At 56.3% G+C, this 14,710-nt stretch overlaps 1 protein-coding gene across 2 annotated transcripts; it reads right to left on the bottom strand.

The window, feature by feature from the left end:
- Positions 1-7,363: 7,363 nt before the first annotated feature.
- On the bottom strand, positions 7,364-12,470 carry ELF3 (E74 like ETS transcription factor 3). Of its 2 annotated transcripts, none has more exons than XM_007086457.3 (9): positions 12,320-12,470; positions 11,709-11,971; positions 11,142-11,363; positions 10,850-10,936; positions 10,532-10,651; positions 10,250-10,339; positions 9,964-10,080; positions 8,864-9,059; positions 7,364-8,176 (listed from the first exon to the last, which is right to left on the bottom strand). In XM_007086457.3, exons 2-9 carry the CDS (start codon positions 11,869-11,871, stop codon positions 8,062-8,064), a joined length of 1,110 nt encoding a protein of 369 aa, XP_007086519.2. In that variant the 5' UTR covers positions 11,872-11,971; positions 12,320-12,470; the 3' UTR covers positions 7,364-8,061. The 2 variants fall into 2 exon arrangements, with proteins under 2 accessions (XP_007086519.2, XP_015394895.2); XM_015539409.2 differs by having other exon boundaries at positions 11,709-11,875.
- Positions 12,471-14,710: the final 2,240 nt, after the last annotated feature.

Genomic DNA, 14,710 nt, shown 5'->3' with positions numbered 1-14,710 from the left:
AGGGAAGGGTAAAAGAAACAACTATTCATCTTGTGAAAAGGCATGATATTGATAAGGAACAGAATCCTGTTAAAGCAGCCATTCTGGGGGAGGGAATTTTGCCCCTTGCCCCAAGGGGACATTTGGCTATCTAGAGACAGTTTGGGTTGTCACAACTTGGGGAGAAGGGATGGGTATTTGGTAGGAAGAGGTCAGAGACACTGCTGAACTTCCTACAATGCCCAGGACAGCCCCCCAAAACAAAGAGTTATCTAGCTCACAATGTAGATAGTGTCAAGGTTAAGAAGCCCTGTATTACAGTCTCCCACCGCGGAAGGAGAGGCAGAAAATTCCTCCCCATACGAGATCTGCCACAGACACAAGGCAGAGTTTGGCTGCCACAGGAAGGAGAGACAGGATGGTTGAAAAATTCCCACCTATGAGACTCAGACACACACAGCCTGCTTAACATGGAGACTAGGCTAGGACAACAAAACCCTCCTGCCCCTTCCCGTCTCCATGCCACCAGGCTAACAGGTCTGCAGTAACAAACAATAGCAGTCTACTATTGGGGATGGTAGGAGAGTACGGAGAGAGAGCCCTCCTGGGCACAGGTGCATAGGGAAGGCTGAAAGTTGAGGGTTGGGCAGAAATATTGAGAAAACCCAGCACCCAGAACAAGGTAATGCTGGAGGAACATGAAGCCGGTGGTTCATGGAAGACAACCAACCGGAGCAACAGCAGAGCTCAAGCTAAACTAAGCCCCTGACCAGGTTGACTCAATGCCTCCATGTAGACAGACACACACACGCCAGTCGCCTAGCAGAGGAGGAGGCCTACCCACTCCCAGCGATATGGAGAGACTATTTATCTCAGTCTCTCCTGTTCTACACAGATGCCCAGCATTTAAGAAAAAATTACGAAACATACAAAAGTATCAAAGAAAAAAAATCCCACTCTCAAGAAACAATGTAACCAATAGGACCAGATTCATAGATAACCCAAATGTTAAATTAAAGGCTCTAGTAGAGAAGGTGGGCGACACGCAGGAAGAGATAGGGAATTTCATCAGAGAGAGGAAAGTTGTAAGAGTCAAAGAGGAATGGTAGAAATTAAGAAATGGACACAGCGCGGCGCCTGGGTGGCTCAGTCGGCTGGGCGTCGGACTCTTGATTTCAGTTCAGGTCATGATCTCACAGTTTGTGAGACTGAGCTTGGGATTCTCTCTCTCCCTCTCTCTGCCCCTCCCTCGCTCATACTCTCTCTCTCTCTCAAAATAAATAAATAAGCTTAAAAAAAAAAAAAGAAAGTGTCTCCTAATTCACACCTAGACCGACGGTTTATGGCAAGCTTGGGTTTCCTTACATCCTCACCAGCTCTAGACATCAGGAACGTTCTTATTATTCTTTGCCAGTTTGACATATGAAAGGGAGTATCTTCCATGTTCTTAAGCTGCTCTCATATCAAACAATGATAGAGAAGGGTATAAATGCTTCTGTCTCCATAGATTCCAGTTTCCCGAACCCCACTATTGGCCTTGCCTGGAGCATTTCATCTTGGCTAGAAATCAGCCAGGAAACCACGCTTGTGTTACAAAGACTAAATCCCAGTGTGCCTCGCAAACACCTAGCGTAAGGGAGGGATGGACCGAAGGATGCCGGGACTTTCCCCCCAGTGTCATAGCCTGGGTCACTGAGGCTGGCGCAGGTGTGGAGGTGGGCAGGTGAGGCTGAGTCATGCAGGACACTGGGCATGGTTTCCTGGATGGGCTCCAGAGTTGACACAAAGCTTCCAGTAACGGGCAGCCGAGCTGGGCTAATTGCTGTTGCCTGAGCCCGGCCCTGCACGGAGCAGGAGGAGGGTGAGGAGGAGCAGGGGGAGGAGGGCCCAAGAATGAGGATTGCAACACTCCCAAGAGGGGGCCCCATGAGGATCTCAGAAACTGAAAACTTGGGGCGCCTGGCTGGCTCAGTCGGTTAAGCGTCTGATTCTTGATTTCAGCTCAGGTGGTAACCCCATGGATCTCGGGTTTGAGCCCGTCAGGCTCTGCGCTGGGGGCGTGGAGCCTGCTTCGGATTTTCTCTCCCTCTGTCTCTGCTCCTCCCTTGCTCACACACACTCTTCTCTCTCGCTAAATAAATAAAATAAACGTTAAAAAAATGTTTTGGAAAACCTGAAAACTCACGCTCCATCCTTCCCACGGGATCAAGCAGTTCCTGAAAAGCAACCCTAACTGAATCCACACCCCACCCCACCCCCACGGCGTGTTTGTGTGTCAGTAGAGCACTTCTGGAAGTGTGCGTCTGATGGTAGGATTTCAGGCTCGGGTGAGCAGTGAGACATTTGCATCGCTCAGCACCTCTCAAAACAGAGTCACTTGTGGGATTGAGAGAAGAGGGTCAGGAAGTCAGGGTTCAAATCCTGATACCCTAAACTTACTGGCTCTGAAGACTTGACTTCTTTCTCTAGAGCCTCAGTTTCTCATCTGTGAAACGAGGGGCTCGTCCTGCCTTGCAGACTTGTTGGGAGGCTTATGTACACGACTTTGGGATTTCTGAGGCTGCAGCCCAGGCTTCCCGTTCCCTGGGTGACCTCTTCCCAGCTGGGTGTCTCAGCATGCAGCCAGGCACACAGCACTCAGTGAGCACTCACCGGGAGAATGAATGAATGTGGTATGCTAAGCACGAACGTGACCCACTGCTTGGCGCCTGGTAGGTAACTCATAAGGGGTCAGCTGTCGACCTTGATCTCAGGTTCTGCACCAGCAGGCTGTGTGGCTTTGAGCAAGCCACCTTCCTTCTTTGAGCCTCAGTTTCCTCACCTATAAGATGGGGCTTTGTCCATCTGGATCTTATGCTCTACTCTACAAATCACTGGTACATGGTTATGATGTGGGGACTGATATAGGGCATGTTCTTCCTGAATAGAGATGGAAGGAAAAGAAAAGGAAGCTTTGCCAGGTCTCCTTCTCTCTCAGCAGGGAGAAGGATACCTGGATGGGTCAAGGCTGCTGGGCAGTCCTGGCATTTGGGGGCACTCTGGATGAAGCAGCCATGCCCAGCCCAGAGGGTCAGGCGCTGATATTCCAGTGTGCACAAGTGCCCATTATATGCCATGCACTGGACTGGACTGAAAATGTTCTTGGAGGTGAGAAAATGGGATACCTCCTAGCAAGTCTCGGAGGGCTCTTGTCCCCACCCCAGGCTCTCATAGTAGGAGCTGGCTGGCTTTCCAAACTTGTGAGGATGACTACTCTCCCCGTCCACACCCACTGCCATCATCCATTTACTTACCGACATCTGCAAGAAGCCATCATTTTGCCAGGTAGAAGGGGTACAGAATGAGCTCCTAGAATGAGCTCCTAGTCTGGGACCAATAAGGGGGGGGGGGGCAGGCATAGATATTTTCTTTCTTCCTTTTTTTTTTCTTTTGAGAGAGAGAGGGCTCGAGTGAGCTAGAGGCACAGAGAGAGAGAGAGAGAGAGAGAGAGAGAGAGAGAAGCGGGGCTTACCTGAAGCAGGGCTCAAGCTTACCAAAGCGAGGCTTGAACTCCTGAACCATGAGATCATGACCTGAGCCAAAGTCAGATGCTTAACCAACTGAGCCACCCAGGCACTCTAGATATTTTCAACCAGGGGTTATAAACTCCTTGCCTCTGGGTCCACATGGGTACTTTGCGGTGGCAATAGTGGTGAACTTGAGAACATATAGGGGAAGGCATGATTTGCTTCTGCAGACTGTGGTCCAGTGGGGGAGCTGTCTTAGCTCTGCCAGATGCTCTGATCTCTTTTTTTTTTTTAACGTTTATTTATTTTTGAGATAGAGACAGAGCATGAACGGGGGAGGGTCAGAGAGAGGGAGACACAGAATCTGAAACAGGCGCCAGGCTCTGAGCTGTCAGCATAGAGCCTGACACAGGGCTCGAACTCACGGACCGCGAGATCATGACCTGAGCCGAAGTCGGCCGCTTAACCAATTGAGCCACCCAGGCGTCCCCAGATGCTCTGATCTCTTAAGAGAAGCCAGAAATCCGAGTTATTCTGTGAGAACTTTCCCGATGGCAAAAACTTGGCCACTTATTCCTGTGTTTCTGATTGCTGCACAGCTGGTAATTCAGTGGAGCGCTGAAAGACCAGTGGGGCACAGAGGCATGGGCGGGGGACCTGTGCGGTGGTTCAGAGGGCCTCGCTAGGAAAGGCCCCACGCCTGCTTCCACGCCCTGCTCTGGCTGTTTCGGGATTGGTACTAATTTTTAACAAGGGTCCAAGTTTTCATTTTGCGCTGGGCCCTGCAAATTTTGCAACTGGTCCTGACTGGTGGGAAGATCGGAGCCCACCTGGTGGGGAGAGAGGGCAGAAAGGAGGGCAGGAAATGCTCCCCAAAGGGGTTCAGTTGTCCGTGAGGGAAGAGATGAGCAGTGTAAACACAGGCCTCGGCAGGGTGAGCCTGGGGGTTTGGAGAACGTGTGTGGGGCGTGGGGTGTGAGTGTTCAGCGTATGCCAGCTTGGGCGAGTGTGTATGTGTGTGTGCGCCCGTGTTCCGTGTATGTGACAGTGTGTGCATAGGGGGAGGTGGTGGCCAGGGCAGGGAGAGGCAGGGAGAGTCACCGGGCAGTTTAACAAATATTTATCGAGCACCTTCTGTGTGCCAGGCGCTGTGCACGGTGCTGAGATGAGTAAGCCCGGTCCCTGCCCACAGGCCCTCACAACCCAGTAGGGGAGAGAGACTTAGAAACCGGTAACTGGAAGGAAAGAGCAGACTGAAATAAACCCTTCACGCAAATACAACCACTTTTTCGGCTTCACCCAGGAGGGCAGGTGAAGTCAGACTTCCCCTGAACTGGGGGAGGGGGTGGCGGTGGGGAGAATCCGAGAACTCTCCCAGGGAGGCTCAGGGCCAAGGCCCAGCACCTCCACCCCCGCCCCCAGCAGACACACCCAAACATGGGAGGGGTGACCTCCCTCCGACCTGCCCGGCAGCACACCCGATCCCACAGACGCAGATAAGAGGTGACCAGCAGCCCGGGGCAGGACCTAAACAGCCGGGCCCCACCCCAGGAGACCCAAAGCCCTGGGCAGAGACGGGGCCCATCTCTGGGGGAGGGGGTAGTCTGGAGCTGGTGAGAGTTGGGAGCGAGGGTGGTTGACCCCTGACAGAGAGGACACCAAGGAGGGGGGAACGAGAGAGGCCAGGCTTGGGGCCTATGCCTGGGCTCTGCGTGTCCTGAGGGGAAAGAAGGTGGAGAGCAATTTTGGGGCCAAGACCTCTTGAATAAGAAACATGTCCCTTGGGGCGCCTGGGTGGCTTGGTCAGTTAAGTGCCTGGCTTCCACTCAAATCATGATCTCGCAGTTCGTGGGTTCGAATCCCATGTGCTGACAGCTCAGAGCCTGGAACCTGCTTCGGATTCGGCGTCTCCCTCTCTTTGCCACTCCCCCGCTCGAGTAAATACACACACATTAAAAAAAGAAAAAGAAGAAGAAGAAGAAAGAAACATGTCCCTCATGTGGAGCAGAGGAACTCTCCCTGCCTCTCCTGGGTTCCCCAGGAGTGCTGCCTGGAGGCAGGGACCCTGGGTTCTGGTCTCTGCTCACCAGGCGGGGTGACCTTGGACCAGCTTCTAGCCTCATCAGGCACATGGGGACGCCCAGTCTCCTCAAAGGGCTGTGGCTGCGGATCAAATGAGATAATGGGGTGAGGAAAGCACCTCATAAACCGAAAACAGCAGGACAAAGGTCAGAGTGTAGTGCTGGGCCCATAGCCGCCTCCCAGCCCTTTGGCAGAGGATGAAGGGGCTTGGCCTCATAGTCCCAGCTCCATCCCAGCTCCCCTCCTCCAAACAGCCCCCCCCCCAATAGTTCCAAGCTCCCCTCCCCAACTCAGACCCACCCACGGGTGAGCACCCACCATCAGTGTTTCCTTTTTTAGAGCTGAAGAAACTGAGGATCGGGGCCGTGTGCTCTAGGTTCCTAAAGGTCATCTTCCACTCTGGGCTAGGTGGCTTTAGGCAACCAGAGTCACCTCTCTTTAGGGCGTGAGGACCCTCAAGATAACACGGGTGAAGTTAGCACGATGAGCATCGTTCTCTCCAAGAAATGAGATTATTAAGCGACATTGCCAAAGGCTCCCCGGCTGAGAAGTGGCCTGGCCAGCACGGAAGCCAGGTCGGTTTCAGGCTAATCCTTCCCCTTACTCTCTTCGACTAACTTGCTGGCACAGCAAAAGGAAAATTTTTGTCCAAAATGGCTCCAGAAGAGTCCAGCTTCTTTAAGGACCCCACTACTTTCTCCAGCCAACTTCTCCACTTTCCTTTCTACTATTCCTTGTTCCTCCAGAGCAAGCCCCACTCACACACACACATACACACGCACACACACGTCCGGTTTTCTAAGTTCCCTTCCTTACCCGCATCCTTCAGCTAATAACCGGTTATTTCGAAGGCAACTAAACAGCATTTCAAACTTACAAAATGCCTTTTTGTTGTGCTCTGTGGAATTTGAAGCCTCAGACTTAAGGAAATTTCCACTGGAAGATAATCTTTATAAGGAACCATACATACACCTATCAGTAAAACATCCTCTCTAAAACCTGCTGCAATATCACTGTGGAGACAGAGTAACACAGTTCTGGAATCTACTGAGGATTACGTCAGCAGAGCCCGAACCCTGACGATGCTCCCAAGGACAGGCTACTACTATGGCACCAAAGTACTGTCCTAGTGACCTTGGCCGAGACACTGGCCCTATTGGACCTCACCTTCTGCATCTGTAAAATGGGAATGACAAATCTCATTTGGGGCGGGGGGGGGGCAAGATTAGGTGCGATAAAGTGCTGTCTGGCTCAGTGCCTGGCATACACGAGGCTGGCAAATGTCTATTCCTTCCCCCATTCTTCCTCATCAAGGATTCATTTTGTTTTCCCAGTTTGTGGCCAACTTGCCCAGAATGCTGAAGCATCTATCCCACAAGGCTGGATATGCAATTTTAGACTTCTTAGAGAGCACCGGGGGCCAAACCCCAGATTTATAGCAAGCAAGTGAGCCCAGGGGGCTGACATGGCCAAGGTCACTGGGGGAACGAGTCACTGCAGTACGACTGGCCCAGTGTTCAGCAGGCTGAGCTCACGCCCTAGCTTGCAGAAATCCTGCGAAGCTTTCTCAGCCCTCAACGGCCTGGCCTGCTTCCCTTGCTTTCCTCCCAGCCCCCAGGCAGCTGGTCTGTAAACCCAACCCTCCCGATCTAGGAAATCCATCCCTATCTTGCAAGTCTGCTTCTGCCTTCACCTCTAGCCCTGTAGACCTTCTGTCCTGGCTCCTCTCCTTCAACCCCATGACCTTATCCAATCCAGAGGCCCAAATTTCAGTACACAGGCAGCTAAAACAAAGGTTAGAAAAAGCCCAGAAGACACTTTATTGGAGGTCTCTACCTCCATTCACAGGAAAAAGGAGCCAGGAGCCCCATCCTCAGGGGCCCGGCATCTCCCTGCCCCTCATCGGCCCGGCCAAGGGCCGAAACAGTCAGTCAGTCTGGCCACTAACACGTGGTGGGAGAGGAGCGGGGAGGGGAATGTCTTAGAAAAAATAGATCTCTATGTACATCTGACGTATTTATAGCACATAAATTAGGGAGTGCTCTGACCCCTGCCTGCAGAGTCCAAGCACGGAGGTGGAAGGCAGTCCAGAAAGCAGGTTCAGGAGGACCCCGTCCTGTCCCCTCTCACAGCACTCCTGGTGCTTCCCTTGGCCTCCTCGGCTCAGTCCGGGCATCTGGAGGAGGAAGGTGCTGTCCGTAGCCGGTGTCTGGGTTGGGTCTGAGGAGGCACCAGGTAAAAGAAGCTACACTTGCGGACAAGTCAGCAAGACGAGTCACCTCAAACCCCAGGGCTTGTAATTCCAAGAAGAGGGCAGAGAGGAGAGGCCACAAGCCCCGGATCCGAGGACGGTGGCTGACAGGATACCAGAGCCTCACAGCTTCTCTCCGCAGCACAGCCGGAGCATTGCCCAGATGCTGGGACCTGCTGGTCTTCCCAGGAGGGGCCGCAGGCCTCGAGTCCTTGCGTTTGGTCCTGGGTCTCGTTCCGACCCTCAGTTCCGACTCCCGGCAACTTCTTCCTCCTTCCAGCCGCTAGAGTTTTTGCCAAACTTGTAGACCAGCCGCCGGCCATCCACCCGCTCTAGGATTTCCCGTTTGTAGTAGTACCTGGGCGGGAAGAAGGGTGGTCAGAGGTACCCGGGTGGGGAGCCGTCTTGGACTGCGGATACCTTCCTCCACCTGGCCCAGCTATCCTCAAGTGACCTGTCCCCCTGGGCTCCAGCCCCAGCAACAGGAGTCTGATCCACTTCCTGTAGCTTTTCTTTCCTTCCCTCCTGCAAGAAGGAGCCGTTCTGCTCCATCGTGGCACTCTGGCCTAGAATGGTGTCCGAAGCACCTGGCCTTACCCTTGCTCGTTTAGGTCTTATGGCTGGGTCCCAGGGCTGATCATGGAACCACATGGTTTTAGGGCTGGAAGCGCCCTTAGTGACAATTCAGGGGGAAACCGAGGTCTAGACAGGCAACTTAAGGAGAGCCAGGTCTTGGTGTGGGCCTCAGCTCACGCTCTTTTCACCACGGAGAGCTTTTCTCAGGACAAGCTTGCAGAGAGCGCAAAGAAATGTTGTCGCAGAGAGTTTCTGGTGTTTGCTGCACCAGCCTACTTTCTCCATGCCCTCCTTTAGTCCGTGACAGCGGCGGACACTGTTCTTATCCTCATTCTACAGGACGCAAACCTGCCAGACTATGGCAGTGGTCGGAGAGCGGGCCGTGGGAGCACAGGTTAGCTGTCCCCGGCAGCCTCAGCAGGTCCCCCAGGGTCTGGCTGGGTCACGAGGACCCCGGCCACCTGCTCACCTCATGGCTCTGCTCAGCTTCTCGTAAGTCATGCTGTTGTTCCTCTTCTTCTGGCCCCAAAGCTGGGCCACGGCCTCTGATCGCAGGAACTTGAAGACACCCTCTTGCCGGTTCTCCCACTTCATGAGGCCTTCATTGAGTTCCGGGTGGAGGAGGATGTCCCGGATAAACTCCCACAGGTGGGTGCCTCTGGGGGCTACAAGGCCAGACGCATCCGTCAGTCAGCAGTCCAGGGGGTGACCCCTCTCCTCCGAGGCCGGGGGGCCCTGTCTGTCCCGGCACACAGCCTCCTGATGCCTGTGTGGTGTAAGGGCTGGTTCTCTCCCGCCTCCCCCCCCCCCCCCCCACCAGACGGGGAGCACGTCTCACACAGCACAGATGTGTTACTCGCTCAAATATTGATCAAACATCTGGCTGGGATGGGAGAGTGACTGAGACGCACTACTGCCCTCGAGGAGCCCACGGTTCAGTGGAGGCCGCCGTTAAAAAGCAAACACGCCAACAGGTGGTGAGAACTTGGTGAGGACAGGACCGGGGAGCCGGCCCCAGCCCGGGGGACAAGGGGACAGCTTCCCGGGAAAAAATAGCTCCCTGAAGACAAGAAGCAAGCCAGGCCTAGCGCATAGGGGGAGGGAGACTGCATGCGCGAAAGCACAGAGGCAAGAAGGAGCTCGGGGCCATCACCCAGTGGTGCCTGAGGTCCACGCGTCCAGCCTGCAGACGGGGCACAGTCCTCTGCTTGAGCCCCCTGGGGCCCTTTGGGCCCTCCCAACACCCACCAGCTGCCTCACACCACCAAGGGTGTCCCAGCAGGCAGGACAGAGCCAAGTGCAGAGAGAACTGGAGTGGGTGGGCAGGTGACCTGGGCTCTGGTCCTATGGGCCTTCCTCCAGGAGCCTCAGTTTCCCCCTCCTATCCAGGACCACCAACCTAGGCCCTGCCATTAGGTGCCACACAGCCCTGGGCCTGCGCACAGCCATGACGGCGGGAGGGAGGAGCAGCGTGGACGGCCAGCCATCACGGGAGAAAAAAGCACCAGCAGCGCCCCCCCACCCTGCCCCCCAGGCCTCACCACAAAGGGGGTGACCCCAGAAGCTCACCGTGCTTGCTCCTCTTGCCCTCCAGACACTCCCGAGACTCTTTGCTCAGCTTTCGGGGCCGACCCCGTTTCCGCTTCCCGTGCTTAGGATCCCCTTTCTTATAGTCAGGAAAGCCGTCTAAGAGAGGGGAGGTGGAAGGTCAGAGGGCAGGGAACTGGGGCTCTCAGGGGCAGCTCTTCTGCGGAGGAAAACCCTACAGGAGAGCAGGGAAGAGGGCAAGGACGGGCCCCGTGGGCACTGCCCATTGGGACACTCTCCCGGGGACCAGGAGGCTCCCTCCACTCACCCCTGGAGAAGAGTTTGCTGTCGGTGAGATCCAGATCCACATCACTTCCACCGGAGTCTGAGGAGTGGGGGCTCTGGGAAGTACCAGTCCCTAGGGGAGGCGGGGTCACAGTGAGTCCCCTTGCCAGCCCACGCCTGCCGGGGATGGGCCACTGAGGGTCTCAGGACACGCTACCCAGCCAGCTCCTACTTGCCCCAGAAAGCCTGGGCTCTAGTGGCGGGAACCAAGGGCTCAGGAGCGTTTGGGGGAAAGGGAGGCTGTGGCCCAGACGAGGGTGCTTACCTGCAGTGGAGACATCGGAGCTGCCGGGGGAGGGGGCCCCGGTGCCGTAGCTGCCGGGGAAGTAGGGGCTGGCCTGCCGGCCCTCCTCAAGCACCTCTTGGCTGAAGGGGCTTCCCTGGTCTGGGAAGAGGTCAGGGTTCAGACAGAGCTCGGAGGAACAGGCAGGGACACTGAGCTCCCCAGAGGTCTAATGACCTGCTGCTTTTCTAGCCAGGGGAGACAGAGGTCTGGTGACAGAGGGTCAGCTCCAGTGCTCTAGGGAGAGGCAGAGACGGGATGGGACAAGCTAGGGGAAGGAGTGAGAAAATGGCTTCTCACCGAAGGGGCCCAGCGTCTCCTGGAAGGCCATGCTGTCCTTCTCCAGCAACTCAATGATCCAGCTGAGTTCATCGGGAAAGCTGGAAGCTGATGAGGAAGGGAGGAGGGGTCAGAGCCCAGGCTGGCATCGCACGGTCCCCTCGCCCCTCAGCGGTTCTTTATCTGTGCCCGCTGGCCTGGGGCTCCGGGTCCTTCCCACAGCCATGCTGACCTCAGCCTAGGGTGTGGGCCGGTCCCTAGAGCAGCCTCCCAACCGAGAGGGAGGCAAGGGCAGGAGGAGGCCTGGACTCACTGAGGTCCCACAGCTGGGAGTAGAGTTGGTCCCCCAGAGGCCCAAAGACCAGACGCAGCTCCTCGGGGGCACAGTTGCAGAGCGTGGCCCCGTCCATGTCGCACCGTGAGAAGTCAATGGAACTGGCGTCGTATTTGTTCTTCTCCACTTGGTAGCTGATCCAGTCCAGAACCTGGGCCTTTGACCAGAACTGGGGCTGCTTCCCCGACCAGCTGGCCTTCTCTGCAAGAGGCCGGGCACAGCGTCAGGTCAGCTCGAGCCACCCGGCCCCTCACAGCCCATTTCTGGTGCCCATCTGGGTTTCTATGTGGACCCCCCCCCCCACCTCTCAGAGGAGCCTCCCAGGAGGAGGGGCGGGAGATGGGGTTCGCAGCACCCTCGCCCAGCACCTCACTTAGCCGGGCACTGCCCCTCAACCCCAACACCTCGGCCTCTTACAAGCCAGCCCATGCCCCTAGCGCTGGAATTTGCTGGGGGGACCCTCCTCCCCGCCTGAAGTCTCCATTTATCTAACAGGTTCTTAGAGGGATGGCTCTGTCTCTCCCCATCCCACCTGCTGAGACCCACCTGGGCCCTCCAGTGGCATCTGGGGGTTGCTCAGGGTCAGCACCAGGTCCTCAGCCCCAAAGGTGGCCGCAGCGGGAACAGAAGCCAGGGCGGGTTCCTCCGGGCTGTACATAGTACTGAAGTAGTTGCTGAAGACGTTGCTAATCTCACAGGTTGCAGCCATGAGGCTACCCGGGGAGAGAGGCCGAGGCTGGTGAGGACAAGGGTCCTCCCTTTCCCCTCTAGCTCTTCTGTTCTAGCCAAGCCTGGGGCAGAAGGAGCCCCTAGGGGCGCGGGGGACGTGAGGGTCAGTATCTCTTTGGACACCATCTCTTCAAGAGGGCTTCAAGATTTCATAGCACGGTGTGGGCACTGGGCCGCCTGCTGGGCAACCCCCCCACCCCCGCCTCGTCCCGGCCCACCTGGGTCCCTGAGTGGGACTGGCAGAGTCAGGGCCACTCTGTCCCTCCCAGAGACGGTGCCTCGGCGACCTTCAGGACACCCCCACTGCCCTACACTCCTGCTCAGGGGGGCTCTATAATGCGGAGCTGCAGTGGGTGGGTTTAGAACTAACCATCCACTTGACCTCTCAGGACCCAGGCTGGGGAATACGACAGGTGGGGGGGTCCTACCTGAGTGGCGGGGTGTGGGTGTGGCAGGCAGGCAGGATTAAGGGACAGCGGGCCGGCGAGAAATCCAGGAGGCTAAAAGCTGCACCAGGTAGGTCTGGCCCGCACTCCCCCACCCGCCCTAAATAGAGGCGAGTGGGAGCTCCTCCCCGAGCCGGGCCCTTATAGCTCGCCTGGCGGTAACCTGAGCTGGTGGCTCATTGGACGGAGGGGATTTCCTGGCCTTTAGACTGGGCTTCTGGCCCCAGGTGATTTGCATATTTTGTGCCACTTGGCCCGGATCCTAGCAGGCGGTGCTGGGAAATCAGGCCCGGCTGGTTTAATGATTGTCAGAGTCTGTCATGTCGCACCCTCTGGGGTTGGGCACAGGGCACTGGCCTGGGCGGGTGGCAGGAGAGTTGCTGGGGTGGGCATCTGTACTTTCGGCCATCCTCTGGCGCAGGAAATTCCTCAGGGGGGCCAGGCCAGGGATGGGCTATGAGGGGAAGGGGGAGGGGAACCTGGTAGAACTGGGTCGGAAGGCTGCTGGTCCCCCAAATGGGTGGAGAGCTGTGGACAAGGGTGCCTAGCAGGGAGAGCAAATTGTGTGGTTTAGGGAATTTTCCTACAACACACAGGATTAGGGCAGGAAGCCTCTCCAGGCCTAGGCAATATTCATGGGCTCATACCGGGTGGGGGCCGCGACTGCCAGCCCAGCCTCAGGGCCCCATTGTCCCCAAAGTTCCCGTCGGACCCACCCTACGGGCATCTCCTTTGGTGGTAAAGTCTTGGCTTGCTTTGCCTACCTGGGCCCCATGCAATCATCAGGGTCGCTGCAGCCACTTCTGGAGAGGCCTGGCTGTCCCTAAGCCCCTGCCGGAGTCAGTCCCTGGAGCCTCGGGGCTGCTGCAGGTGCTGGAATCCTCGTGGCCCTGTTTATTATTCCTCCGTCCAGTCTCCTGGGCTCCACACCCTCGGTCCAGTTGACTAGTACCTGTCTGCTACCCTCTAGTGGCCAGAGGTCTGGCTCCCTGGGTCACGGCATTCCATGAAGGGAACGCTCAGTATTTACCATTTGCGAGGCACTTGTAACATAGTCTCCACTTATTCCTCACAGAAACGCTGTAGGGAATGTATGATCGTTCCCATTTTGTGGATGAGCAAATCGTAGCTCACAGGGGTTTCATGACTTGCCCAGGCCACACAGAGCTGGTTAAGTGGTGGGGCTGAGTCAGTCACCCACCGGCTGGGGCTCTTTCCAGATACCATGTGTATCCTGGCTTCAGGGTCCTCCCGCTCAGCTGCTCGGCCAGACCCTTGCCCTCCCTACGGGCACAGTGAGTCCTTCATGTCTATGGTCCCGTCTGTGAATGCAAACCCCACTGGAGAGCCTGAGCACGGGCAGTATAGGATGGGCAGGAAGCAGGAGACTTGTGTTCAGGTGACTCCCCAGCTGTGCGACTCTGCTGGTCTCCCCACGTGTAAAGACAAGGCTTTTTGGACTTCATAATCCCTAAGATTTCTTCCAGCTCTAGTTTTTTATGCATCTAAAGTGTAGGGATAGGAGTATCTCTTTCCCCACTTCCTTTGTTAATGCCACAACCCTGGGTGGTTGGTGACCAAGCTCGGCCTCAGTGGGTGAAATGGTTACTCAAACAAATGGTGGCTCCACCTCCAGAGCTGCCCCTTCTTTGACTCTACAGCCAGAGGACTCGGAAGTCCATCTCCAGGAATCTTCTCCTCTTTGTCCGAAACTGCTGGGCACCTAGGAGAGGGGCTCAGGGTCCAGGGCCCCCTCCAGTAGGCCAGGGGTGGCAGGAAAGCCTGGGGCTCTGGTGGTAGGATTTTTCCCCCGGCCCTTCAGGGGGCCTCCCCCAAGGAGCCGGAGGCGGGCACACCCTCCACCCAGTCACTCACCCTGGAATGTGGGAGAACCGGCTTCTAGCCCCAGGACTGCTCACATGCTCCCCTGCCCTGGAGGACACCTGGCTAAGGCTCCAGAGGGTGGGATGAGAAGGATGTGGAGAGAATAAGAAAGGATATCAGCTCCTTTGCCTTCCCAGGGCTTCACAAAAGAAATGGGGCTGAGATAAGGAACCTCTATAGGCTAGCGCCTTATCTCCAAGTACGAATGCCTTCAATAGCCCAATAGCAGGTGATGTTATTGCGGATGGTAGGGGGAAAAGACTGCAGTTTGAGGTCAGTGCCTTGGAGGTGGAGTGGGAGAAGGTTCTAGGATAGTGGTCAGAGGAGCCCTGGAGTAGGAGGCAGAGGCCTTCCCTGCCAATGGCAAGAAGACCCCTCCCCGTGAGCTTGCAGGGACAATGGCACTGCCTCATCTCTCGGACACGGGATGGCCAGAGCATTGCCTCGCAGCCCTATAAAAGGACAGGCACATCCGGCAGGACCGCTGAG

Source organism: Panthera tigris, chromosome F3 (assembly GCF_018350195.1).
Source record: "Panthera tigris isolate Pti1 chromosome F3, P.tigris_Pti1_mat1.1, whole genome shotgun sequence".
Lineage (NCBI taxonomy): Eukaryota > Metazoa > Chordata > Mammalia > Carnivora > Felidae > Panthera > Panthera tigris.
This window is presented reverse-complemented; position numbering and strand designations above follow the sequence as displayed.

Excerpts from the sequence above, each read along its gene's own strand:
- ELF3 (XM_007086457.3), bottom strand. The coding sequence starts at position 11,871 with ATGGCTGCAACCTGTGAGATTAGCAACGTCTTCAGCAACTACTTCAGT. Across the intron at positions 10,652-10,849 it reads GGAGACGCTGGGCCCCTTCG|ACCAGGGAAGCCCCTTCAGC; the intron begins GTGAGAAGCCAT and ends ACCTCTTCCCAG. Across the intron at positions 10,340-10,531 it reads CTCCGATGTCTCCACTGCAG|GGACTGGTACTTCCCAGAGC; the intron begins GTAAGCACCCTC and ends CGCCTCCCCTAG.